We start from the raw sequence: 28000 nt of genomic DNA, 5'->3' as shown, positions 1-28000 counted from the left end.
AACAGATGGCGTTAGTTAAGTAAAATGTTATTATAGGTTAAATCTTAATATTTATAAATAACTATTAGTATTATACTATATATCACGTTTATATTAAAAGTAGGATCAATTAATTTTATATAAAGGAACTGATTAATAAGAGTTATCGTTTTATACATTCAGGATTTTTGTTTTTTCTTATCCTTCTTATCTTCATCTTCACTTGAAGAAGAAATTTCTTCGGCGCCATTGAAATAGTCGGGGGGATATTTGATTGTAGATGGTCTGTTAGTCAAACTGGCCCTTCTAATAGCATCAACGACCAGCCTATCAGCTATGTGAGCAAGCGGTGAATTTGGTGCCTTTGGGCCAAGTGATGTTCGTAGAATAATGTCATCTGTTATTGTCGAACCAACTGCCATATAACCTGAAAAGAATTTCAGTTCTGAATTTGTCGTAAATAGATACATTCATGTGAACAATAATTTGAATTATTATCAACCATATAAATATTATTGATCTTTTATTATTATTGATCACATTGGTTTATATATCAACACACAATTATAAACATTTTTATCCGTGAGCTTGTTTGCAGAAACAAGTTGTTGATTGATAACTTGATAATATGTAATCAGTCTCCTTATAGACACTCATATTAGCTACCTTGGTTTATTGGGACGTCTCTCAGAAGTTTCTGATTTTAGATTAATATAACATAAAGTACAAAATAAAAATGAAAATTCACACTCTTGTCACTTGACATAATTTCGTTATTAAGTAGAATGTAATTGTTCATCGATACTTACAAATTACCTTGAAACTCACGTGCTCTTTCTGTTAAATTTTATCAATTATTTACCTACACCTTTTGACGGTAATGAATCATTTCACTCACAAGGATAAACACACAAAGCTACGCCAATGACAAAATAACAAGCAACATTTTTAACGAACGATATAGAACAAACATTGTTTAATATACTAACTAAATAGATATAGGTATCACACGACTTTATTTTCGTCAGGCTATCGTATTCTGTAAGCTTTATTCTGCATTATTGTTATAAGAAGAACAACAGAATTAGTATTTTTGTGTTGATATTAGGTACTTTCCTTTATTTTAAAAAGCATTTAAATTATTTAAGATAATTATTACTCTCATTACCTGATAGATGCTTATATTATCTGGGTAAATAAATTTATGAGCCTGATATAATAACTTACATAATATTTAAACTAAGACGAAATAGTACTTGTCGTTTAAATTAAAATCACAATTTCTATAGTTTTTATCAGTAAGATTATACTTTCAATTACCTAATCGTCATAAACTTTTCCATGTGTGTAAGTAATAAGATTTTTAGTACCCTAATACTGTTGGCTGTGCTGGAGGTCACAACTTCATCAAAGATAATAAGGTATTATGAAGGATTAAATTAAAGACAACGACACTATTAATACTTATTCATTCAGTATTTATATTCAACAATATTTTTACGAACAGTGTTCCAGTGCCTTTAACAGGGGACCGAATAATTATTATTGCATAAATATAGAGTCATTTTATACACATACATATACATGATCAACAAAAATTTCTTTCAGGATGTTTATAATAGACAATTTGCATATACCAATTAACAAAAGCGTCATGAAGATTTCTTCTGGAGTAGACTTTGTTCTACTCCGAAAGAAATCTTCATCCGTTCATCTGGTATTTTTGGTTATTTTAGGCAACAAGCAACTTACATTGTAATATGAATTGCGGTTTCAAGAGATTGAAGCTACGGTTTATTGACAAATTTTTAAAACCTTAATTCCCACAAGCATTACATGATAAGGTGTGATATCAGTGATGCTGTTCATGTATATAGGTCACGGTTACCACTTACCATCAGGTGGTCCGATAGCATGTTTATCATTTTAGTTAAATAAAAAAAGGAAAGCATAATAATAATAGATATTGTACATAATCATTCAAATGAATATAGTAGAAAAAATATACATTTATTGTAAATTCATGGTTTTACATATATATGTATTTTCCATGCTTTTATGGAATAATTTTTCATTTGAACTACTAAAAATAACTAATTACACGTTTGTATACTAAGACACTTTCTAATGATCGTATTTAACCTTATACTACTTAAGAAGCCAATATTTATTAATTATTATTTAGTATTAACTACTATGAAATTAAAAACGAAACGATTATTTTTTTCAACTAAGATATATTAGTCGTTTACGTAATGAGGACAACTCCAGAATATTATTATCAAAAGTGTTTGTGTACCTACATCTTAAAGAAACAAAATAAATATAATCATTTGATCTCAGATCATATATTAGATAGACTAACTAATAAAAAATTTACGGTAGGCATGTAAATTTTATTATTTAATTATTTGTAATATGGTTTAATAAATTTTCTTATCATAAAAATTCAGGAGGTAAATAAAGTAATTGTATATTACATAATTATATATCTAGGTATGTGACTAATTCAACAGGCTGGAATGTTTTAAAATTAATAAATATTTTATTTTAATACTTGTTTTCTTCGCACAACCTTAAGAAGACTACATAATAATTTGAGACTACAAAAAGCTAAGCTAGTATCTGACTAGTTCTAAAACTGGTTTGTGACCATTATAATAGTTATTTTTTTTATTTTTATATATTTTTTACAATAAATAATAACGGTACTTGTTGAGATTCTATTTTAGTCGATATAACATAAAAGTTAAACAGTATATTTTAACTATAATCCCATGTAAATAAATAGTAAGAAAATAGTCTCAAAAATAACAAAAATTTGAGCTTATACATTAGTAAACCTACAAAATCTAAAATAGTGTAAAGCGTTTTTAGATTCCAAAGAACAATGTTTTACAAAGTAACAGTGAAGTCGCCGTCTTTTTGCTCTGCTGTGACTTCTGGTTTCTTCTTTTCCGGCATTTTGAGGAACACCCCCTGTTGGCCGTGTTCAGTGCTCTCTATAAGACATCACAAACATAAAAAATTATAAACCTCTATACAATATGTGCTATTAGAGAGCAAAAATTATTATATATGAATTATTTGTTTAATATTTTAGAAAGTTAAATATATTAGCGAATTTCATGCATATCTTATAATTCACATACTGTGTAGAAGGTTTTCATAAAATTTTATTAGGTAAATAGATTATAACGTTATTAGTATAGAATATCTATTATATAGTTCGGTTGGTTAAGCTAGGTGCGGAATAAAAAGTGCAATTAAGTGGTCCCTATTAAGTTCGATCCATAGTACTTTTTAATAATTATTTATTGTTAAATATATATAAGTAACTGCATCTCTTTAATATTTAAAAATAAAATAAATGTGTTTCAAAAATATTATTAATATTTTTGTAGAATATAATTGATAACCAATCGGATCACAGTGGAATTAATATACCTAATCTAATATAGTCATGGCTTTAGGTAATTCGTTTGTTTGCAATGTACCTATGACAATGATAAGAGTGCTATCATACAAATGTAATTAATTACCTATGTGTCACAGTTTCGTCTAAAATATTTCCATTTTTTTCTGGAATGACACCATTGCATATAGACTTAAAAGAAAATTATTACCATTGGTAAATATTAATTTTGAAAAACCATTTCCAAAATACTCGATCGTTTTATATGATTATACAGATAAGTTTAGTCTCGTTGAGACTGTTGATATTTATTTATATTGTAATTAACATCTTACATAAATTGTTTATATACTAACACTTCTAATAAATTAATAAGTATATTTTATTCAATAGAAATAAAGTCCATTGCCGTTCATATATAAACCTTACTAAAACACCCTTAGGAAGTCAAGAAACATTGTATGAAAATTGACTTGACTTGACTAAACATGTGTAATAACAATTTAAGTTATTAAGAATTTATTAAGTTCAATTTTAATACAATGTAATTATAAAATTAAACTTATAACTTGTGAATCTGAAAAATCAGTGATTGATTTGATAATGTGAATAATTCAGTTTTTCAATATTAGATAAAACAAAAGGATTATATTCTATTCGCAAATCGACTGCTGAAAACTAGTTTTTGTCATTCCACTATCAACATTTACTTAGGATAATCTTAGTTTATTGGCTGTGATGATAAACATTATTGTAGATAAATAATTATATTACTTAAAATTTTGTACAAAGTTGTAGTTTTTATAGTGTATATCTGAGAAAAAAATATATAGTTACCTAAAAATAACTTAAAAAGTTCACTAATACTAGTTTTGTTATGTATAGGAACATTATTGTTACTTATTTTAATTTTTTTGCGTTTTATACACATTATTAATATACTGGAATAGGTTTATCACGAATAGTTTTGTGGTAAAGAAAGATATTTCCTCCTTCTTGATAACCGTCGCGTCGCCTACAAACAACATTAGGACGTTTCAAAATTATGATATTGCGTTGTCCTTTTTATGTAGGTATTACTGTTTCTAAGAATTAAACATCATACCTGCAAAGATATCAAGCAATAATATTACCTCTTATGACTGAAGAAATTTAAATTTCTTTATAAGAGTACCAAAGTGGTAGCAATCATATATGGCTTATCTGATAATAAACGGTTACTGTAGCCTGTGGATGTCTAAAATACCATTTGTGTCACTTGCAAGTTGCCGACACTTAAGAAATTTTAAATACTCTTTTAAAATTGTATAATACTCTTTTTGAAAAATCACATGCTGTAGTTTCTGGAGAAAAGTTCGGCAGGTAGTTCACTCCATAATCTGATTGTGTGTTGGTGGTATCTCCTCTAACACTGCACAATCCGTGACTACTTAAGTTTCAGTATGTAAGAATGAGTATCCTGGTTTTATATTAAAAGTGCTAATAAATCTGTATCCTAAACATGACATGACTATTTGGTATGTAATAACACCTATTCCATTATATTTTAATATTTGTAAAACAAATATTGTACAAAGTATTTAAAACATAGTCATTATACTTATTTGAAATTGTTTGTACAATATTTGCTAATACATGAAGCACAAAATTATTCATGGAATGTGTAAATGTTCTTTTTTAAAATATAATCTTTCTTGTAATAGTATTTCATTGTGTTTGGTTATAGCTAAAAAGAACCGAGTTTAAACAAATGTTCGCAGCCATCTTTATGTTGCATTTAAATACGTAAGGAGGCTATTATTTACCACAAATTGACCATTTATTGACGTCAGTTCTTGTACGGTCGCCGAAACAAATGTATCCTGTATCAAAAAGAGGGATAGCACTGGGAATCAATTTGGCAAAATGGTACATCCTGCCGAGATTTGGTAATAGCCAAGTGTCAAGTCAAGTCAACGTTTGTTTCTAGATGAAATTTTCAGAGACGATATTTTACCTTATCAAGAGCACATTAAATTTATAATGAATTGATATATCGGATTATCGAAAAACAAGTTTTAAATCTACGAAGAGAATAGTAGTATCTATTATTTTAAACGGATAACTTATTATTTTCTTTTTCAAAAATAGTTGTTTTTTGTACTTTGTAGTGTAAAAGCATCTTTACAGAGGTATACCATACAGTAATAGACTTATAGAATATTCTGTGAAATCTACAGCTGTTCACATCATTACCTATGGTAATCGAGCTCTATGAATTCTTTTTATAGAATATATTATGTAATATCTTTTTATATACATTTTATTGTCTTCTTTGCTATTGGTATAACAAATTATAAAATGTATATATTTTATAATTTGTTTTTAAATTTTGTATTTTAAAATCTAAGTGTTTTTATCAATTTGAGACTAATACAGCTCACCGAATCGTCAAGTGCACAAATTCGAATTTATACATACCGTTCTGAAATTAACAGTTCTATCCAATTTCAAATTATTAGTGATTTACATAAAGCAAAATATATATAAATAATAATAATAACCTCAGGACAATTCACACAGCGCCATCTAGACCCAAGTTAAGCTAGCTAAAGCTTGTGTTATGGGTACTAGACAACTGATACAAATACATAGATTTTTTTTTCGTAAATACATACATATTATACATAGAAAACACCCAAACCGATACAAACAATCATACTCATGATTACAAATGTTTGTGCCGTGCGAGGAATCGAACCCGCGACCAACGGTAGTAAGGCGGTGTATAAAAAAAAATTAAAAACGTCACTTTTATGTTGTGATATCAATAATGTATCTTTATAAATAATAATAGAGAGTACAGAATCTTTAAAAATAAGTAGGTCTGTATCTATTTATGATTTTTTTTTAATAATCACTACAAGTATGATTGGAGGTGATATAAATTATAATAAGATATCGCTACTCTTTGCACTTGAGATATAGTTCTGGTATATAATATTAAATAATTTATACAAATAGAATATCAATCCCAGATCATACAATAGAGAAACTTTTTGTAATATGTTACATGGTATTGTTATAATACATTTAGTAATTGGCCATAAGTGTGGTGTGTTAAGCGTGCATTATTATGTTAAATGTGCGTTTGATTCTCGGCTGTGGTGCAACTGGTGAATTCAAGGAAATTAATACATATCTAAAATATAATTTATATTAAGAATGTAATTGCATTTATTTCGACCATGTCATGGAATAATAATCGATTATTATAATAAAACGAACGTCATATTTAATATATATTAGAAATACTTATTTCTCCTATAGCCTGCAGCTACCTACTAGTATATTTGACACGCTTCATGAGAGATCATGTGAATCAGTACAAACAAGTGTGAATAATAATTTTATGTCTACGTTCCAGATACTGCCTACACATTTACATTAACAACAATATTAATCTTATCAATCAAGTAGGTAGGTACATATAAGAACCATCCACTTATTAGTAATTCTAAGTTATTAATTAAATCATTATATAGGTTACTTGTTGCAATAAATTCAATAGCAATAAATTAGGAATTATCATAATATATTGTAACAAACAGACAGTAAAATAATGACCCTAGATAAAATAAGCTGCAGATAATTTAAATAAACAGCTAAGGCACTATGAGGATATAAAGAACTTTCTCAACGTTAACACCAAGTAAACATAATAAATAACATATAAAAATTTGGAGATTTGATGTTAAACTACTATATATCAATGCCATAGAGATTACTTTATCTTCATTTCATTTTGATGTCATGATAACGTGGAAGTACATACAATTACGAAGCGCACTGTTTGTAAGCGTTGTTAATTTACATTTTGGACACACAACCACCCAACACCACGTGACTTGACTTTAGTAATAAACTCACCAATAGATCTACGATCAGCCTGGCTGCCATAAAAATCATCCAGTTCCTTGGCTGAACACAAGGGAGTATCCACCTGCGTAGTTTCTTCGAATTTAGAATAATCTACTTCGTATCCTTGACGTTCACGATTATATGTCACTAGCGGCACAAACCTATGTCCCCACATAATTTCACTTGATGTATAACTAGATCTTGCTTGTGTAGTTTGCCCTGTAGATTCTATAGTACCTTCTAGTATAACGACAATCTCAAACTTCTCCTGTAGCACGTCAGCGGCGGATACTCCATAGAAAGGACTTTCGGCGTTTATTCTATGCACCATTGTAATAGGCCAAATAAAGAACAAGTTGCCATCGCACCCATCTGCATTTAGCTGCAGTTCAGTTTGGTAATGAGACAACGTTTCTCCTTCTTTTGTTGTTCTTGACCGGATTAGCTGAGCTCGCACACTGGCTCCTATAATATGTGACTTCCTTAAATCACCCACCCGGAACATCAAGCAAAGCTCGCCATCCCTCTGGCATATCACTGCGTGTTTTGAAAATAATAAGGTTTGTGTTCTGTGTTTGGGTCTTGTCATCTTTGCGAATACAATGCCCACCATGAACGCTTGAATCATTACTCCTACTATACTTTGTAAACACATAATAAAAATTGCCTCAGGACACTCTTCCGTAGTTGTTCTTGCGCCATAACCAATAGTATGCTGAGTTTCGATACTGAAGAGGAAGCATGAGGTAAAGTCGAAAATGTTTGATACACAAGGATGCCAATTTGAAGACTCTTGCATAGGCGGTAAATGATCAGTTTCCAGATCTCCATGTGTGAATGCTATTAACCACCAAATAAGTGCGAATCCTAGCCAGGATAAGATGAAGGAAAGTGTAAATACGAGCAGGGTCCATCGCCACTGAGCATCGACAAGGGTAGTAAACATATCCTGGAGAAATCTCAACCGCCGCTGAGATATTCTTGATTTAAGTATATTACATTCTCCATTTTTAAGAATAGCTCGCCGTCTGGTTCTTCTTGTGACTCCATGTCTGTGTGATCGATTCCTGTTAACAAACAAAAAAATACATAAAAAAATAACCTACATGTCAGTTCTATAGTACAATCCTGTAAATGAGAATATGTAGTTCACACTGCGGGCGACGCCACTGACCTTCGTTAATGTTAATGTCGATAGTGTATAATACTTAAAGAAATATAACTATGTTTATTCTTTAATATGAAAATAATTCTTATTATAACATATAACATAGGATGCGAATGGACGGACAAAAGCGAAACATTACGGTAGGAGTTCGATCGTAGACGACACAGGGTGCTTGCCGTCCACGAACCTCTTGGTAACTGTGGGGTAGTAAACGCCAGGGGAAAGGTTTCCGTTGGTGGCCACTGCCTTGACTTTGAGCCACTCATCTGGTAGAAGTTGGGCCTCCTCGCGGCTGGCGGGGGATTCTGGATCAACGTGCATGGTGCGTGATGGTGTCGTGCGCGCGGCTCACTCGCGTCCGACCGTCTGCGACAGCATCCTCCGACGGCCGCGACACTCCTGAAGCACCGCGCGAGATAATGACAAGATCACGACTGGCACTCTCGCGCCCATCGCTCCAACGACATGCTAAACATTGTATAATTGTATCGCTAGAATCTATAACGAAAATTATCAGCTCACTACGGAAAACAAATTTCAGTTAGTATATGACGTCCACGAATATAACTATAGGGTGTTCTGTTCAGAGAACACAAATGAACATCAATAGTGATAAATTTTGTATGTCACTAACATAACATACACATACGCCATTGCAAATTATATATTTGTGAAATCCGTTCGAAACATGAAAATATTACCTCGAGCAAATTTTTTTTGCATTGCAATATAGTTTTAACATTATGACACAATTAAGGTGTAATTATTAATAGTATCTCTTGAAATACTGCTTGATCTTTACATATCTACAACTTTTATTCTCTATAGATCTTTTATATTAATGTGTGAATTCTAAATGGTGGGAATGAAAAAAAAGGTATATAGGTATCTCCATAGGGGGGCAAAGCTATAGTAAAACTACTTTCGAAGTACTACTAAATAGAGTAACAACATCAAATGCTTCAAAGGTAATTAGATAATATTCATTGACTCAGCGCCGTTCTTTTTAACAATCAATGATCCTGAAAGATTATGTTACGTGGTAGGCAACAAATGGGTGATTTAGTGAAGAATGATACTCATGATAATAATGAAAAGATTTTAGTTATTACTAGCTGACCCCGCAAACGTTGTTTTGTCATATAAATTAATTTGGTTATTAAAAAATAGGGGTTGATGGAAATATTAACCATTAAGAAATTAAATTTAAATAAATAATGATACTGGACTGGTCCGAAAAATAGTTTACGTCCTATCCTAATATTCTCAGACCTGCTGAAAACGCATAAAATTTCCTAAGAAGTTAAGCAGTAAAGTAAGTATGTTTCGGAGAAGTCCTGTTATAAGCACTGTGATTTTATAATATATAGTCTTAATGATATTCAGCGACTACCTTTTGCCCTTTACTTCGCTCGTGTTAATAACTCAATTTACAGTTATTCTTCTTATTTTATATAAAAAAAAATACAACTAACCCTGTATAGGCAGAGGTTATATTTTCTACAGAGAATAAACAAAAGACATCTACACTAAATGTTTGCATAGCCGTGAACAAGCAAAATAATTGTAGATATTTAGCGTCCATGTCTTTCTACACAAGTATTTAGTGTTGACTTTTTTTAACTAATACGTATTATGTTCATTTCAAACAATGTGAGATATATAAAATTGAGTGCATATTTAATATTTTATTAATACACACTAATTATCGTAAAATATGAAATAACGTATTGGCGTTTTGTCGAACCGCGAATTAACTATTATTTATAGTGCTTTGTTCATTGAATGTTGACATCGTACTTAATTACCTATTTGAACTAATTAGATAGATGCATCTTTGTATACATAAATATAAAATCATATATTACATATGGTCTATATTCCTTGCTCAGTAAGTATAATAGAATTTTGATTCAAATTTAATTCTACCATTTTATGATACATAAAGTAATTTTATTATATTGGAAGACATTGTCATATCAAAAATATTAAATATTATTACTATACCTACTAGTACTACTACTACACCTTATGTTTTTTAATTAAATGTAATAAATTTCTATTTACCTATCACAATAATAATAATATTTTTGTCTTATTTCTGTCTTTTTGTCAGAAATTGAAAATGTAGCAAAGTCACTGTCAGCCTCTTTCTATTCTATACGCGACGGATAATAATACAAGTGCCTATCATTTAAATATATTGATTTTATTATAACTCTGTACGTTACACTACATACTGAATAATAGTTCAATTTATCACAGATATATCACTTGTATTGTAGAACAAAAATTAATGTTTGCATTCCTTTTTTTCGTCAACTGTGGATTTATCGAATATAGGTTACAGTACGAGTATGTCCTTACTTATAAATAAATTCATAAATCTAAGCGTTGTAATTATTATTGTTATACCTATATATGTTGTGATGGTTTACCTATACATAAATATTACTAAATTTAATATTGTATGAACATAAAAAAGTATGAGTACAGTTAAAAAATATATGTAATTATACCTCGGTTGTTTACCAAGTTTGTCCGACTTATGATTAATTATGCAAAATGTTTAATTAATAATTACTTTCGTATGTCACTCTGACATTGATAGTTGTGAACACCCTATTGGACATATAAGATGGGAGCCACCCCAGTATTTTCATTAAAATAGCTAATTTGACAGTGCAAATTGGACCGCTAATGTGCCTCATTTTCCTGTTCTAATTTGTTGCTCTCGAATATTACTGAACGAAGGTCAATCATCAGGTTGCAGAGGTGTGTATGGGCTTACGTATATATATTGTTAACAGTGGGTGGGGTGAGGTTTTTTATCAATATATTTTTATGAATTAAGTAAATTATTTCCTTGTAATAGTTATTTTTAACAATATCTGTTTATTCAAATAAATATTGGTTACTATGCTTGTTGTTGATATTAATGTTTCACATTCATCCTAAAAAACTGTATTATTTTCACCAGACTTTATCGGCATAAATGATGACAATGGGAAGCAAAAAAATATCTCAAATTTTGTGATATTGTTACGAAAGGTGATAAAATTGTATAATATTAAACTGAATTAATTTTTTCAAAGGTTTTCTAATTCATTTTAACAAATACATCACCAACATATTTTGTTTTCCATATTTTGCCTTGTACGGTTACTGATTTATTAAGAAATTAAGTTATTATTAATAATGTATAAGGTGTTTACATAAAATCAATTAACGCCATCGTTTAGCTAAACATGTATAAGCACGATTGTTGTCATATTGTAAATAAAGTGACATAAATAAGTCGTGATATTAAAATAAGCACTTCTAATGCGACATTACATGACATTCCGTAGATTTCAGGGTGTATAGCTATGTGAAGACGCAATCTGACTTCTATATTCATTGTAACTAAACCAAACGAACAATTTAATTTGTTATTGTTAATTAAAATTTAGGTCTATACGTAGGTACCGTATTAAATGCATAAAAATTAACGTCCAATTTATATATTCAAATTTACTATAGTTATTTATTTTCCAATATGTCAATTTATTGTAATATAACATACAATTTCTAATAGGTATCAAACTTTTTTAATTTAGTATGATTTTGTGTACCTGTGTGTTTCATATAGAAACTTCTTCCTTTTCCTTCTTCCTATCTAAACTTTGTCAATTTTAATAATATTTCTATAACTTGTCATGTACCTAATTCTCTTAAAATAAATAAGTTACCGGACAATTTCCGTAAGAAATCAATGAATGCAGGTGACAAAATAATTATTAGACTTTTAATCTATTTAAGTATCTACACCACGTAGGTACTAAATATCTTGATTTCAAGATATTCATCGTTCGGCATTCGGGTTATCGTCCTATATCTACATTCATACCACTAATAAAAATATGAGTCCAAATTGCTACAGTTAGTGACGTAAGTAGAGGTGGAAGCAATCAGACAATCATCTTGCACAGCGCGTGTCGAGTGGATATTACTGTCAACTATTTGAGTCCTCGTGCTTGGCCGAAGTCCGTGCCGTTTCTAATATCGGTAGCTCGGCAACTTTGTTATATGAGTATTCAAGCAGCTTGCTTTGTAAGATGTATGTTTTTTAACGGTGAGATAAACTATATAGAAATAACATCTTAGTCCCCGCAATGAGAACGCATAATGACATAGTGTAGTAATGTCTTTGGCGCTGTTCCTGCATATAGTTATCAATTAGATGTACAAGCGCTATAAGACTTTTCAAAGAAATAACGAAAAGGTTAGTCGACATCGCAGAAGACCGAAGAGCTGGCAGCTGTTCCTATTCAAAGCATATAGTAATCATCATATTAGATGTACATAAATAAAATTGAACACTAGAACAAAACAAATGTATCATATTTGAATGCTATCGTACGCCGCCGGTGGTATATATATCCATCATAATGACAAAGTAAGAGAAGAATATAAATTGTCAAATGATTACATGTCATATGACTTATCGCAGAATTATTGTTGTAATCTTTATTTGAAGTATTCAGAACAATAAAAACATTATATCTGTCAATGATAAAACTGTACAAGTGGTTTGTAAAAATGAAGCACGTTATATAATAAATAAAGCCTTCACGTTTTTAAAAACTTACATAACAATCACAAAAAGTTTATTAGTTGGAATGAAAAGAATGAAAGCAGAAAAGTAGAAGTAGAGAGAAAGAAGAAGTTGATAAAAGTCTATAAAATGTTTCAAGTTAACAATTTTCCGAATTTCGGTTACAACAGAATTAGTGGTAAAGGGTTGGTATACCCAGAAAACCAATTGAAATACTTATGAAAGTACATTTCTTCCATAAAATTAAGTGTTCTAATATAATAAGGAATAAAATAAATAGGTTACTTATTTATTTTAAAGTGGAAGTCTGAAAATATTTTATAAACTCTATATTCTAAATTTATATCCTTTATGACAGCGCGGTTTGTATAAAGGCTCTTTATTTCTTGGGGCTCCTCTCTATATATCTCTGAATTATGGCTTGACCTTCTGTACTAATCCTGTATGTTCTCTAAACTAGTTATTGTTTTTATTAGCAATTTTTGGTAAATTTTCAACTTTCAACTCCCAAGAGTATTGGGCACAATTTTCAGCCCATCACTTCCAGTTGTATCCTGCAGTCCTACGTATGTCGTTCCACATAGCTACAGGTTACATCTCTACGTTTGCTGATTCGCGGCCTGCGCAGGGCGTTCATCAGGGTTCTTTTATTACATCTAAATCTGAGTTTAAGCTCATTACGTCTAATATCTACTTTTACGCAGTTACCTATTCTTTCAACAAGCTATGTAGTATGGAGCATATTATATTAACAGACAAAATATACAACCTAATTACTTTCATCATGAAAGTAATTGGAAGTGCTAATATTTATTTTTTAAAATATCATTTATCGTCACATTAGATAAAATGAATCAGATATTATTATCATGAAAATTTCAACTTAAGTTAATATTCATAATTTTAAATATTATAATTAATTTGAATATTTGTTTACAAAATAGAATCAGCTATTGTTTGTTGTATAATATAATATTTATATGATAGATAGATAAATAGTAGTTGAATTTAAATTAAATGTCACATAGGATATAAATTTTCTCGAAAACAACTAATAGAGATTTATAACTAATGTTTTTTATAGTAAGAGCTTGCACTACACCTGATGGTAAGTGGAATATAACACAAGGGGATTAATTCCCCTTGTGTTAGTGAGTTGCCGGCCTGTTAAAGTATTTCACTTATCTCTTTTCTATCATTAGGGTTTCAGTATTGTACCGATTCGGAAATACCATTGCCGCAAGGTGAAGTAGAGCTTTTCAAAAATCCTATAGAAGAAGAAGTTAGAAGTTAAATACGTAAGAATGTACAACTAAGTCACTAATTGATAAACGTACTTGCATGGTCATAACAAAATTTAGCCGATGGAAAGGTTGAGGAGTGATTAATCAAGATTATGTGGACAGGTATCCGTGTTTGCCGATCTAGCTGGATTTTGGTAGATTAAGTTGATCCCATGGCTTCATAGTGTTTACACGACGACTGTTTGGTAAGTACTGACGTGAGCGAGAGTGGAGATAACTATATTTTTCAAAATTCAGTATAATTTGTAATTAAATTGATGCAGCGTATGAATACATTGCCTTGATTGTATAACGTTTACTTCATTCGAAATTATACAAACTATTGTAGCATAATATTAGAGATTGATTCCTTCACTTTTGACACACATCATTTTATGTATAATGTACTACTATATTGTGTGGTTATATTATTAGTATGAAGGCCACGAAAATTTCATTGTATGATATATATTTTTTAATATTTTATGTTTTCTTTTTTAATATCAATAATACATTAATTAGAAAAAACGGCAATAATCCTAATTCATTATTATACAATTATTTTCACGTTATGGAATGGGTATATTAAATAAATATCTCAAGATTTGGTCCAGATTAAATATTTTTCACTTTCAAATCTACGGTTTATGTTGCACATATCGATTCAATTACTGAGTTTGAACAATCTACTTTCGAATACCTTTAATCCTATTACATGTTGTATACTTTACGTCATACTATGAACATACGTAGTAAAACATTGTAAACAAAAGATATCTAAAGACTTGCATCCATGATAACAAGATAGCATGAAACATCAAATTAAAGGAAATTTGTAAATTAATTGGGAATGTGTTACCGAAATAAAAAATGTTATATTTTAATGATTAATTACTTAGGATATATAAAACATGTTGTTTTATTCACATTTTTACTTCCGTCTCACTGCTGTATATACATAGAAGGCGCATGCTTATTAAAAACAGTAATTAATTCAAATTTAATAAATATAAATGTGTAAATACACAGTCTGTTTGATTATAACCTTTCGTCAACTCATCATCTGCTTCTTCCTTATCCCATTTATTTGGGGTCGGCGTAATATGTTTTTCGCTTCCATTCATCCCTGTTCGCAGTCATCGCGTTATTTACTTCCTTTCTTACCATATCATCTTTCACACAGTCCATCCATCTCTTTTTCGGCCTTCCTCTGCACTTATAACCATCCACATTCATATGTAACACCTTTCTTAAAATATTATCCTCGTTCCTACGCATTACATGTCCATACCATGATAGACGATTACTCTTCAACCTCTCTGACACCGGTGCCACTTTCATAACCCTTCGTCAACCAAACCTCTTTAATGAAACTTGGTATGAAGACAAGCGAACAGACACAGGTTATCTTTTATTTAAAAAAAAAACTGAAAAGGGGTGAAGTAAGGGACGAATTTTTGTTCATGCGACGTTGGAAATAACATCTTATTTTTTTGTAGGAAGAGAACTCTGACCATTAATGATATGATTATGTGTAATGATTATGATGATAAATAATGAAATGGAGTGTTCAAATCTTTCAGTTGATTGTACGTACTTAAGCAGTTAGAAGCATAACATACATACTTCGAATAAAAAATTTACGCCTTCTGTTTTTAATTTTTTTATTGAAATGTTACCTAGACCTAGTACGAAAAAAAGATTCGAAATTTAAAAGGTATAAATATAAACCATTTATAATATAAAATCCCGTGATTAAAGCTGGAGTATAGCTATTCAAATTATTACCTCAGGTAAATTAAACTTACGAGGTACAATTATAATAATATTTCTTTGATTTTGTTTTTACATTTTTATAACGATATCAATGGTTGACATTGCTATTTACTACCTCATCTGTGATATAACAGATATAAAGATATATTACTATTAATAATAATAACCCTGGACAGTTTTCAACGCCAACTAGTCTATAACTAGTGTATAAAAGTCGCCCATACCAATACAAACATACATTTTCATGAAGACAAATATGTGCTTCGTGCAAGAAATCGAACCCTCGACAATCGGAAGTAAAAAAATCGTGCCTATAGGTACATATAAACATCAGAAGAATTAATTATCTTTAAATTGTATATGTGACAAATAAAATCAACTGTTTCACATAATTTATGATTATCTACATGCGATAATGAGCAATGCAATAAATTGGTACAACTAATGCCTGTGCGTAAGTGTACACCTATTCTATTGTTTTATATTGAATGACCAGACATACCTTGTCACTTTGCTGATTAATTTACACAAAAGTGGGACAAATTTGGTCAACAACGATAAAGTTTCTCTTATCAACACACTATTTGCGTCTGCGCCGCATTTCACAAAACACTTTCAGCAATTTTTCATTGTTTTACCACAAATCACACACCACAATATAATTAAAATGTAAATACTTTATTCTCAAAATTGTATGGTAAAAAATATATTTATTTATTACTAATGTAAATGAATTTTTATCGCATTTATGAGTATAATAGTTAAGCTGTCCTATTAGTAGCCGACTTTGGCATGTATGTGCGAATGTTTTCAGAAAACTATATCGATAACTTTATCTTAGCTGATTAGATATTGGTTCCCTCAAGGATTGTGATTTGTTATATATCTACCAACTAAATAAGAAGTACAAAACAATGTATAGGTAAGCATCCGGTATGTGTCTTAATTGTAAAATATTGCAAATTCATGCGAAGACACCAATTAATAGTTATCAAATGATTACTATTATGTGCTGATTAATGTAAAGAAATCAATTTTCGACTGATAATTGTCTATTAACCAAGTAAGTTCTAGACAATTAGACTTCTTAGTACGTTTCAGTCTAACCCGTTAATATTTTGTTTACTTTATTATTTTATTTTGAATAGAATTTAAATTTCATTTCAATGAAAATCATCATCTTCATTAATCTATTTCATAATATACACATATACATAATATATCCTGCATATGGGCCAAGCATTTTTCATTTTGTAATTGTCGATGTATAATGAAAATTATGGAAACGTATCATCATCCTTTAGTAAATTCCTCTTCTTTTAAAGGATTTAAAATAAAACGCCAAAATTATTACAGTTGACAAGGGCATAATACGTAAATAAAAAAAAATAGCAAGGAAATATCATTAAAAATCTTAACCATACCTAATGAATGAAACATATTTGCGAAAGTCCAGGTGCGAATTTCTTGGTTTTATTTTACTGATACTCATACACTTAATATCAAAATACCTAAACTGAACATCGCATCTGTGAATAGATATCAAAATTTTCCAAATATTTTATTCACTTCTCAGTAGACTTGTGTATATTATGAAACATTTACCTGCAAAGAGTTTCCTGACGGTATACTGTACTTTGTCCAATTGAACTACTGTATGTTGGTATCCTGTGTAAACTGCTTGAAGGCTGAATCTGTGGCCTAAGAAAACCGCTCCCACTGTAATTAAGCATTGGGGATTCAACAGCGGAGCTATCAAATACACTGGTCTCATCGGTTTCTTCTTCAATAACCCCTGGCTTGTAGAAGATCTTTCCTGCGGCAAGGCCAGGCTTCTTTCCCTCTTTTGGCCCATCCTCTTTAACTTGCATCTCATAAGGTGGTTCACTCATTTTAATGCTATTTGTCACAATAACTTTCTAATTATATACAACATTTTATATGTTATAGTAGTAGAGAGACCCGTCAAGGATATTCGTAGTGATGTGGTCATCATTTAGGATGGCTGTATCTGAAATTAAAAGTATATTTTTAAATTGTTATGCTAATGGTAGAAAAACACTTATTGTAAAAAAATATTCAATTTATTTAAGTATATCCATAAAAAATATAGACTTTATTCGGTTATTGACATTCAGATTAGATTATTATAAATTATTTAACCAACAAATTTTAACCTGATATCGAAAATAATCATAGCTGCAATATCTATACAATAAATTTCTTTAAAGAATTTAATCCTATCCCAAAAAACTGTATCAATTGCATTACTTGCTAATATTTTTAATAATAAAATTCACATTTAGTCAATGTTGGTTAATTGAAATAAAAATAATTATATGATATTATTTAACATCCATATGGTATTTAACCATTTAAAAGTAATAAAATAACATTTATATGACGCTGTATGTTTTCAGTTATTATATATTTTATTTTAAAACATTTTATTATTGAAGCATGCTGCAAGAAGGAACTCGTAGGTATTTAACGTGAAACAGAAGAATATGAACAAATTGAGTCCATTATTGTGATGTGAAAACACTAATATGACTGCCACCCTATTCCAAATTCAACTTCATTTAAAATTAACGCAGTTACTCTTAATATTAACAAAAAAATTTAATAATTGGTAACCTTCATTTTGTAATCGGTTAAAAGATGCAAAGATAGTAACAAAGAGTGCCATCTGTGATTAAGTTGCTGTACTAAAACGGCTATTAATTAAAATATAAGCAATGCGTTTTTTCATACTAATAACGATTTTTTACACGATTAGTCATTTAGTAAAGATAATTACTATACGATCCATTATAGAAATATTTAATGTTGTTAATAATCTAAACTGTGTTTTAGTAATAACGAGATATTATCATCTATTATAATTGTAATATTCGCAATAGTTACGACATCTAACGTCTAGTAGATACATGCATCTCGTACCTGTAATTAATCGATTACAAAAAAATACTCAATGGGACATTACAGTTTTTTTTTATTATAAATTAGATGACATTTTACTAAATTATAAAACGGTTTTAATCTCTATAAGTTTTTAATCGTTAATTTTCTTGTTGTTCGTGTTGATTATTAATTTTTTTGTATAATATTATAAATTAGTACAAATATTTATTTTTTGCTGGTCATATTTCTATCATACTGGGTCATTCAGCCCGTGTTAGTTATAACACGTCCTTGCTCTCATTAGGATGTGGTCGATCTCCATACTTTATGCTGTTAACGCCCGGCGCCTGTCGGATGTCTTTATAAACTCCCACGGGATTATCTGTATTGCGGAAATCCTTGTAGAATAATGCGATTCCGCCATCATATCGTTTTAAGAATAGTCCTTCCTTCATTATTACCGCAGTCCCGTTGGACTGTGGTAATAATTCCTAGTGGTTATAGCACAAAATGTGGGCTGAAGTCTTCACTAATATTACGGTCAATAGAAATCCTACATGTATAATGATTTATATTTTATTATTAGGTTATATATAAAAATTATAAAGTATAAATTAGTTTAGAATAGACAAGCTCATAATATAAATTTAGGTTAATAAATGAAATGTTTATTATTTAATCCGTAAGATGGCATGGTAGGGACGCTGCTACTGGCAAGTTGACTGAGATGTAAGATTTATTCAACGACAAATTAATTGTCATATATTTTATCCTTTATTCACAAGAGCAAAGGTTGCCTATCTATGATCTATATCCTTATCACAAGACCAATGGACAATTGATAATCTAAGGGGTTAAAAATATAGTACTGCTTTCCCTTTCAATGCTGTATAATAGCATTGAAAGGGAAAGCAGTACTATTTAATATTTGGCAAGATTCTGAGGATATTATCAAAAATATATATTTATTTACTAAAATATAATTTTGTAAACTTACACATAAGAATACTTAAGTACGATGTAAATTATAATAAATTGTAATAGTATATAGTACTAATAAATATATCAGTTTACACCTATTACAAGTCTCTCATACACACGTAGACATACACATAGCCCCTAGGGTAGTGATAATTTACGGCAATTACCATTTTGCCAATAAAATTTTATGTCTCTTATGTCAGGGTTTGCTCTATGATTCTATGAACAAATAATCTTTCAAATAAACAGCTTCATTACTCCTCGTATGTACATTAAGTACCTACCTACTTATCAATTAAGATTTAGCCAGAAATCCAAAAAAATATATAAATATTACATTTTTAAGTGGACGAAATTAATAAATTACATAGTCAAGATAATTGTAATTCTTAAAATCTCACTCTGTAATCTAATCCCAAACTAAAAATTATTCTGTGCAATTACTACTAAATAAATGAATGATATGATCCTAAATATATGATAACCGTATTTTATAGAAGGAGAGTGGATTGTAATAATGAGGACTGGATCGGACAGCCCCCATCATTATATCATATCGTCGACCTATACGCGAACCCTGAAGACTTTTGTGGGAATTAAATATCCTAACTGCCAGCCACGGCTAATGTCCATTATCTACATCTTCCACTTATACCCCGCAAGCACCGTAAGCGCAGTTGGGAACACCATTAAATTATTCCCCATAAAAAAATGTAGTTAGGTGCCTAGAAAATATTTAGGAAAATTAGTCTGCACAGACGAAACTCGATCCGTCTCCGATGGGTGAGGGTTTTCTTATTGTTAGAACATCAAAATATTTTAGTGTAGCAATAAATAATTATTTCGCATAGTAATTAAAAATTTTATTTTTCTGTATTAATTGTATTGCTACCCGGACCCGGAAACCTACTCACTATTTTATCTGAATTCTTATCCACTACCGATTTCATATCTTGAATTTTAACAACAATATTTCCAATCATATCGTTTTATTGGATGTCTACCTACCTAACTTCTTTGTAGTGCAGTACCTCAACATAGAATTATTATTATTTACTAATTATATTCCTAACTACATAATATTATTGAAATGCAGCCTTATTACCATACATAAAGATTTTAAAATCTAATCTAATTGTGCAGCTCATATATTTGTTATAACCTCTCTCTCGCTTTTCCTATATTATTCCACATGGTGGTGGGGTCAGTTTTCCTTATTCTTCTCCACCACTTTATTCTGTCCCGGACATCGTCCCCAGAGACTACCATACACCTAGCAACTATTACTTGATTCTGTAATTAAAAATTCTTTTTTTATTTTTATGACGCAATGTTGCCACTGTCATTAAATTTGTACTTATGTTTAATTATTTTTCATGTAGTAGCATAGATATTTCCTATCTGGGTTGTATTTGTATAAATAATTAGGTATAATTGTGTTACGTTACATATACCTGTGCATTTGCGAAGGTTGATCTCAATTACTCCGTCCAGTAATTAATCAGTTTGTACAGTTGCCCCGTGTTGGCCTATTCTTTATAAAGAATTATACGCATTTGATAGACTTATATTCTTGTAGTGGAATTATCTTAAGTCCATTTTTTACTTATCAGTATATTCATAGTACCTACCTAAATATTTGTTACGAATAAGTTGTATACAACAATTTCTATTCAAAGATACTAAATTGTATGTATGCTCTTTTAAATTAAACTTTTGTTTTAATAGAAATAAAAAAAGATGCGATCGTGACCTATAGTTTATATTCTTGATTGTGACCTTCACAAAAAGCTTCCCATTATTATTATAAGTGAATGAGGTTTTGAATATTTGTTACAAAATGACTTTAATTTGAATTTAAGCTGTAAGAATGTTGCTAGTTAGGTATTCTAAAATATTTTGTGCTCATTGCATGTTTTGCCGATATTCTAATACACCCGATATCTTAATCCTGATTGCAAAAGAATATCGGAACAGGATTGGAATGAAATATCTAGACCCAAGTTAAGCTAGCTAAAGCTTGTTATGGGTAGGTACTAGACAACTGATACAAATACATAGATTTTTTTCGTAAACACATACATATTACACATAGATAACATCCAGACCGATACACACAATCATACTCATGAATACAAATGTTTGTGCAGTGCGAGGAATCGAACCCGCGACCATCGGAAGTTAGGCGGTGAGCGCTAGACCTCCGGGGATGAAATCGATATTGAGATTAAAATTTGTATGTAATTTATTTTCAAATTGAATTCTTTTCATTTTAAAGTAGTTGAAATATTATATAGAAACGTATCATTGTATTATGTGCCTAATGCACGATCGTAATCGTATATAATATTATTCTATGCAGTTTATTTTATATTTATAATCATATTGACATTCATGCCTGCGTATTATTTCAAGGTGTCGATGTGAAAAGAGTACTTAATAGCTAAGGTTAGTACTGAGGGTTAATAGTATCATTTTGACATTACTTCTTGTAAAATACAAATACTTGTCCCGTCAATGAATATGCATTAAAAAGTATTACTACATCTATACATATAAAAATTACGTGTCACTTTGTTTGTCCGCGATGTTTTCCTAAACTACTGAACCGATTGCAAATTTGATTTGCACATTGTATGCAATTTGATCCAACTTAAAAATTAGGATAGTTTACATCTCAATTTATAGTCGCAATATTATTTAACCTTAGCCACAGCTACGTATGGCCTAGTAGACCCAGTTTAATATAAAAATAACCTCAAACTAATCAAATCCCTTTATGTTTTGAAGTTAATAATGACTCAACAAATGAGTTTTTTCAACCATGAGTTTTTTTACCGAGTGAAAAATTTAATACTGATACTATTGGATGACTGCATCCACTAAGAAAGAGTTTCAAAGCAAGCCTAAACAGTTTCACTTATGTAAGTAAAATAACTTAATAGTTTATAACAGAAATTACTATATAATTCTCAAATTGTGTGTATTAGTAATAAAGTACGATCACGAGTTGTGGCTAGTTGACGTATACACTGTTTTGATTTATTAACAGGAAATTATGACAATTTAACAGGTGAAAGTTGGAACAGCATTATTATGATATGATCATAAATGTTTCAACATTCTCGTACATATAGTACAGAGAATTTATATTGCGATAATGATCTTATTTTGACTTTTTTTACAACTTTGTTATTATATGACTGTCTCGGTGGTCTAGAGGTTTAGCACACGGCCTTACTTCCTCTGGTGGCGGGTTCGATAACTCGCACGTCACAAACATTTTGTATTTATAAATATGATTATTTGTATCGGTTTTGGTGTTTTCTATATATATTATGCATGTACCTTAAAAAAAAGTATCTATGTATTTATACCAGTTGCCTAGTACCGATAAAACAAGATTATTGTTATTATTATATATTATAATTTCTGTATGTAAATCAATCTTTATCGAACAATATCATCATAAAAATAGGAATTTAGCTTCTTCTAACTTTGACATAGACAAGCAAAGGCTCTTACAAGTAAGTAAAACACAGGATTTAAAATATGAATAGCAATGGAATTCAATTAAATGTGCATATTTTGCTTTTTCGTTAAAAAATAATCCCGAATAAGATCAATATCATCTACTGTGAAAATTAGATCCATAATTACAATATATTCCTTAAATATCAGACTTATTTTGTTTTATATTATCTGTATTATAGCAAAAGTACATATATACATAAGAAACCATACATATCCGTTTACCAGCTGTCTTTGGTTTTATAAATGCCTTCAAAAAAAAGAAGGTTCTCAAATACTACGGATTTTTTACTTATGTCGATATTTAAATACTTTTGTAAAATTATTATGATTTTTTTTTATTAGGTACTAGTTTCGAGAATATAGAACTCTTTCTGCCTTAAAAAAATATGAGTATTACTATGTAACGACATCTATTAACTGTTCCGGATTACTACCTTCTCCATGAGATAATAGAAGTTGAAAAGACGTCTATTATATTTTATTTGCATACTAAACCAGGTTCAACCTGCGTTATGTCATTTTATGAGTCATTAAGTAATGATAGGTACATTTTACTGCAATATCAATATTAGTTGAGGATACATAATTCTACGATTCTACGATTTATTTGAGTTTCGTCGTTCATAATTATATTGACAGTATAATTTAATATCTAATAAACAGTAATTATATACATTATTTGTTAATAAATGTAAGTATATCGTGAAAAAAGATAATTGTAAAATTACTTATCTTAAATGCTTAGCTTAAATAAATCTTAAAATCTTAAATCATTATTGACAGTTTGAAAGAAATGCTTGAAGAATACGAGCTGAGTTTCTTGTCAGTTCAGTCAGTTCTCATCTGGAAATCATTCCGAGCTCACGGTAGATTTGACATATCAAAAGAGTTTGTTGAGACCTACATGAATATGATATTAAATTTGAATTTGAAAATACATCTATTTATTCTTATATATACTTATTCATAAAAGCGTATATTACCTGTTTAGTGGCATGGTAGAACTACGGGATGTATCTAAGTAAATTCGTCATATATGGACGTCATTCTAAAAATATTTCGCTTATTCTTCAACTATGTTCTAAGCAAATATAGGTAATATTTAGTTTTATTTTGGTTCAGAAACTACGAGTAACTTTTTTGTCACTTAACCCAGATAGACCCACGTTAACAATTTATGAAGTTATTAGATATATTTCATGTAAATCTCTATGTAGTAGTAAATAAATTCAATAATTATTAGTATTATATAGCATCGCATAAAAGTTCCAACATTATAATATATGTTATTAGCTCGATATTTCTTGTATATGATTCCGCGGTGTAATTTAATAATTGATTCAATTAAAAGACCTATGTTTAAGATTAAAACCCAATTCATTTAATCTTATCTATGATTTCTATTTATTTATTCAGGTAGTGTAAATTATAAGTATAATCAATGAAACAAGTTTAAGAATAAATATATAGACAAGAAAGAAGCTGTACTTGCTGTATGTGATATAAAAATATGAAACTGATTAATAAAAACTACACCTTCTTTCATATTAATATTTTTAAGTATCTGACTAACCAGTTTTACGGAAGGTTTTTAGTATAACACAATTCGATTTAAGTAGTGTAATGGTTAAGTATTAAACTATTAACAATAGATTATCCTCGTGGTTTTTTATGTATTTTTATGTGTGTAAAAACTTTAATGCTTTTCGCGTCAAGCATAAAAGCATAAGTACAATAACATAATAATACACAAAACGTCTATTTTTTTTATCTAAAAAACGTAAAGACATCATTTTTATTTTAATTTAAAGTCTCATACCGATGTGGTTGAATATACTTCAACTTGTAGTATCTCTACATATGAATACTTATATAAATATAAAAATAAGTGACATTTTGAATATTCTTTATAACACTTATATGTACTAATAAAATATAACAGAGTTATAAAAAAATGTGTCCGAGGGTGGATTTATCTATGAAAGAGATCTCTTCCAGCCAACGTAATATGTATATGTATAATAATAAATCTACATATTATAACACATAAGATACATTTTGAGAAAATGGTTAATTATTGCTACATTAAGAAACAGTTGCTTCATTACCATCACACCATATATTTAATAGCCACCGAAAATAAATGTTCAAATTTGGAGACTCCCAGGCAATAACTGAGGCTTACTTAACCTTTTCTTTGTAATAAGCATAATTATTATTCAGTGTAAAGATTGTAATAAATACACACAAGCCGGTCTGCCCACAGAGTAATGACTCAACTCGAAATTGGATGTCATGTCGGTACAGCTAGCTACTTGCCTGACACTTCACCTATATGTAGGGCTGACTTCAAAAGGTCGAAATGCAGTGGAAATTATTTATGTGCACTTCAACTACCTTCTAGCGCAAGGTTAAGCTCATGGGTGTCGTTGTTGGTGGAATTAATTTTGGAAAGAAGTTTTTACTATATTGAATCTTGTATGCGTGTATTTAGTAGGTATTTTTTTTAATTTAATTGGTATGGCAAAAGACCTGTTGACCCACCTGAAAATAAGTGGTAGAAGTCGTCTGCCTATATACATGAACAGCACCATAAACTTCACGTTATTCTGTGATATCCAGAATGTCAGCGTTTGAGGGGTCCTTAATTCTTGTTAGGTTCACAGTATTTAACTTAATTATAAATAAAAATTAGGAAATTTATGTGGTTGTCTTACACACTTATTAAAACTAAGTTCCTAATAAATATAGTAAGTATGTACTTAAAACAAAAACAAATACTTGGACTTGTAATGTCTGTATAACAGAAAGCTACGACAGAATATTAATGTAGAGCAAATACTATTTTTGTATTGTAATTTTGCAAATGGCTTTTTCAACTTAGCGTTAATAGATTTATATTTTAAGTATGCTACGCTAAAAGATCAAAAAAGATTTTTTGTTCTTATTATTCGAACGCTACGTTATTCACAGAGATTTTTGTAATACGTAATATGAAATAGTATATATAATGTTCTATGCCGTTCAAAATACAGTAAAAATGAGAATGAAAGATCTCTTATCCTGTGAGATTTCTTCTTCTTCAATTAGGAGAATCATTTGTATAACTTACATAGAACCTTTTTGTTTTATTATAGTAAAATAAAAATGTTTTTTCTAACTTTATCTTTTTTTTACTTTAATATCGATTGTAATGTTTGTTTTGCAATTTCCGTATGTATTTAGTATATTCTTTTAATTACTAATTTAGATCACTTTGTAACCGTCAACCCTATTCATTCATCTTTGTCATAGATACGGTGTTTATCATCTGCGATGATTTAATTCGCTTAAGTAATTGTACGATTTAATTATGTATTAGGTAACAGCAATTTATCTAACGAATTATCCAGTGGACTTAATTATTTAATTTTAAAAAAAATCCAAAAAGTAGATACTCACTATTAAGCTATAACCTTAAAACCTCCACATGGTTCCCCCTGGAAACCATCCTTATAAATTCATGGTAAATTTATCATAATGATTAAACTGACCTGACTTCATGCTCATCTTATCATCCTCCACTGGTGCCCAGCGTAAACTGTTAGCGTGCTAGGATAGCGTGTTAGGTTGCATCGTAGATGATAGTAATAGAGTTTCGTTTTATATGCGTTTAAAGAATTTCTAAAGGGATCTACGTCTTCAAAGTACTCGTAATAAGTTGACACTATACGTGAAAATATAATTAGGTATGTGCCAAAATCTTTATTGTAACGAGAATGTTAATGACGTTCGTTTTAAAGAAGCAAATAAACTCTAGAGGTCACGTTTAAACGAATCGAATAAACCATATTGCGGGTTTTGTTTAAAGGTGTTTTTACAATTTAATGTGTCAGTAGGTATAATATAATCAGCTGGCTATAACAAGTTATAGACATATTGTGTATAGAATTCTGTATTTACAATTCAAATGAACACGCGGTGAGTACGAGTTTGACTAGCTTACGAGTTGAACTTATACGGCTATAAAAATTATTGCGCTTTTGTGTTTTTAAGTTATTTAAGTATATTCTCTATCTATCGGTAATATTGTAATATAAAGATATTAACTTATTATTTAAGTTATTACAAATAGTTTTATTAGCAGTTAAGTGTTGTGAGTATGTGCAAATGAATTAGTGTAACGTTTAAATTGCATACTTTTTTTATTTTGAATTCGATGTAACATCGTTGTAAACAAATATTGTAGGAAATAAGATTATCATTGTAATACAAAACTTACCACGGTCAGCAGCGAACATGTGCATTGTTTTGAATGATTTTTCTGATACTCATTTCACATGAAACCAACGAAGTTACTACATCACATTATAGTTTTATTTTACAATATAGTTATTATGACAATATCTACAACGGATTGTGTTTTGGATGACTCGCGTGTTGAATCAGGGTAGGTAGATACCCTCGGCATGTGCGCTTTGTTT

At 29.7% G+C, this 28000-nt stretch overlaps 1 protein-coding gene across 7 annotated transcripts; it reads right to left on the bottom strand.

The window, feature by feature from the left end:
• Position 1: 1 nt before the first annotated feature.
• Positions 2-28000, bottom strand: LOC131842475 (G protein-activated inward rectifier potassium channel 3-like). 7 transcript variants are annotated; one of them, XM_059191003.1, is made up of 5 exons: positions 27799-28000; positions 19279-19404; positions 17724-18129; positions 7304-8361; positions 2-406 (listed from the first exon to the last, which is right to left on the bottom strand). In XM_059191003.1, the coding sequence occupies exons 3-5, from the start codon at positions 18008-18010 to the stop codon at positions 159-161; spliced, it is 1593 nt and encodes a 530-aa protein (XP_059046986.1). In that variant the 5' UTR covers positions 18011-18129; positions 19279-19404; positions 27799-28000; the 3' UTR covers positions 2-158. The 7 variants fall into 7 exon arrangements, with proteins under 7 accessions (XP_059046986.1, XP_059046985.1, XP_059046987.1 ...); XM_059191002.1 differs by lacking the exon at positions 19279-19404; XM_059191004.1 differs by lacking the exons at positions 17724-18129; positions 19279-19404; positions 27799-28000 and adding exons at positions 8602-8861; positions 16621-16898.

This window comes from Achroia grisella, unplaced genomic scaffold (genome assembly GCF_030625045.1).
Source record: "Achroia grisella isolate CSIRO2021 unplaced genomic scaffold, CSIRO_AGI_Agris_v1 utg241, whole genome shotgun sequence".
In the NCBI taxonomy this organism is placed as follows: Eukaryota; Metazoa; Arthropoda; class Insecta; order Lepidoptera; family Pyralidae; genus Achroia; species Achroia grisella.
Note: the sequence above shows the minus strand (reverse complement) of the source record. Positions and strands in the feature narration are given on the sequence as shown.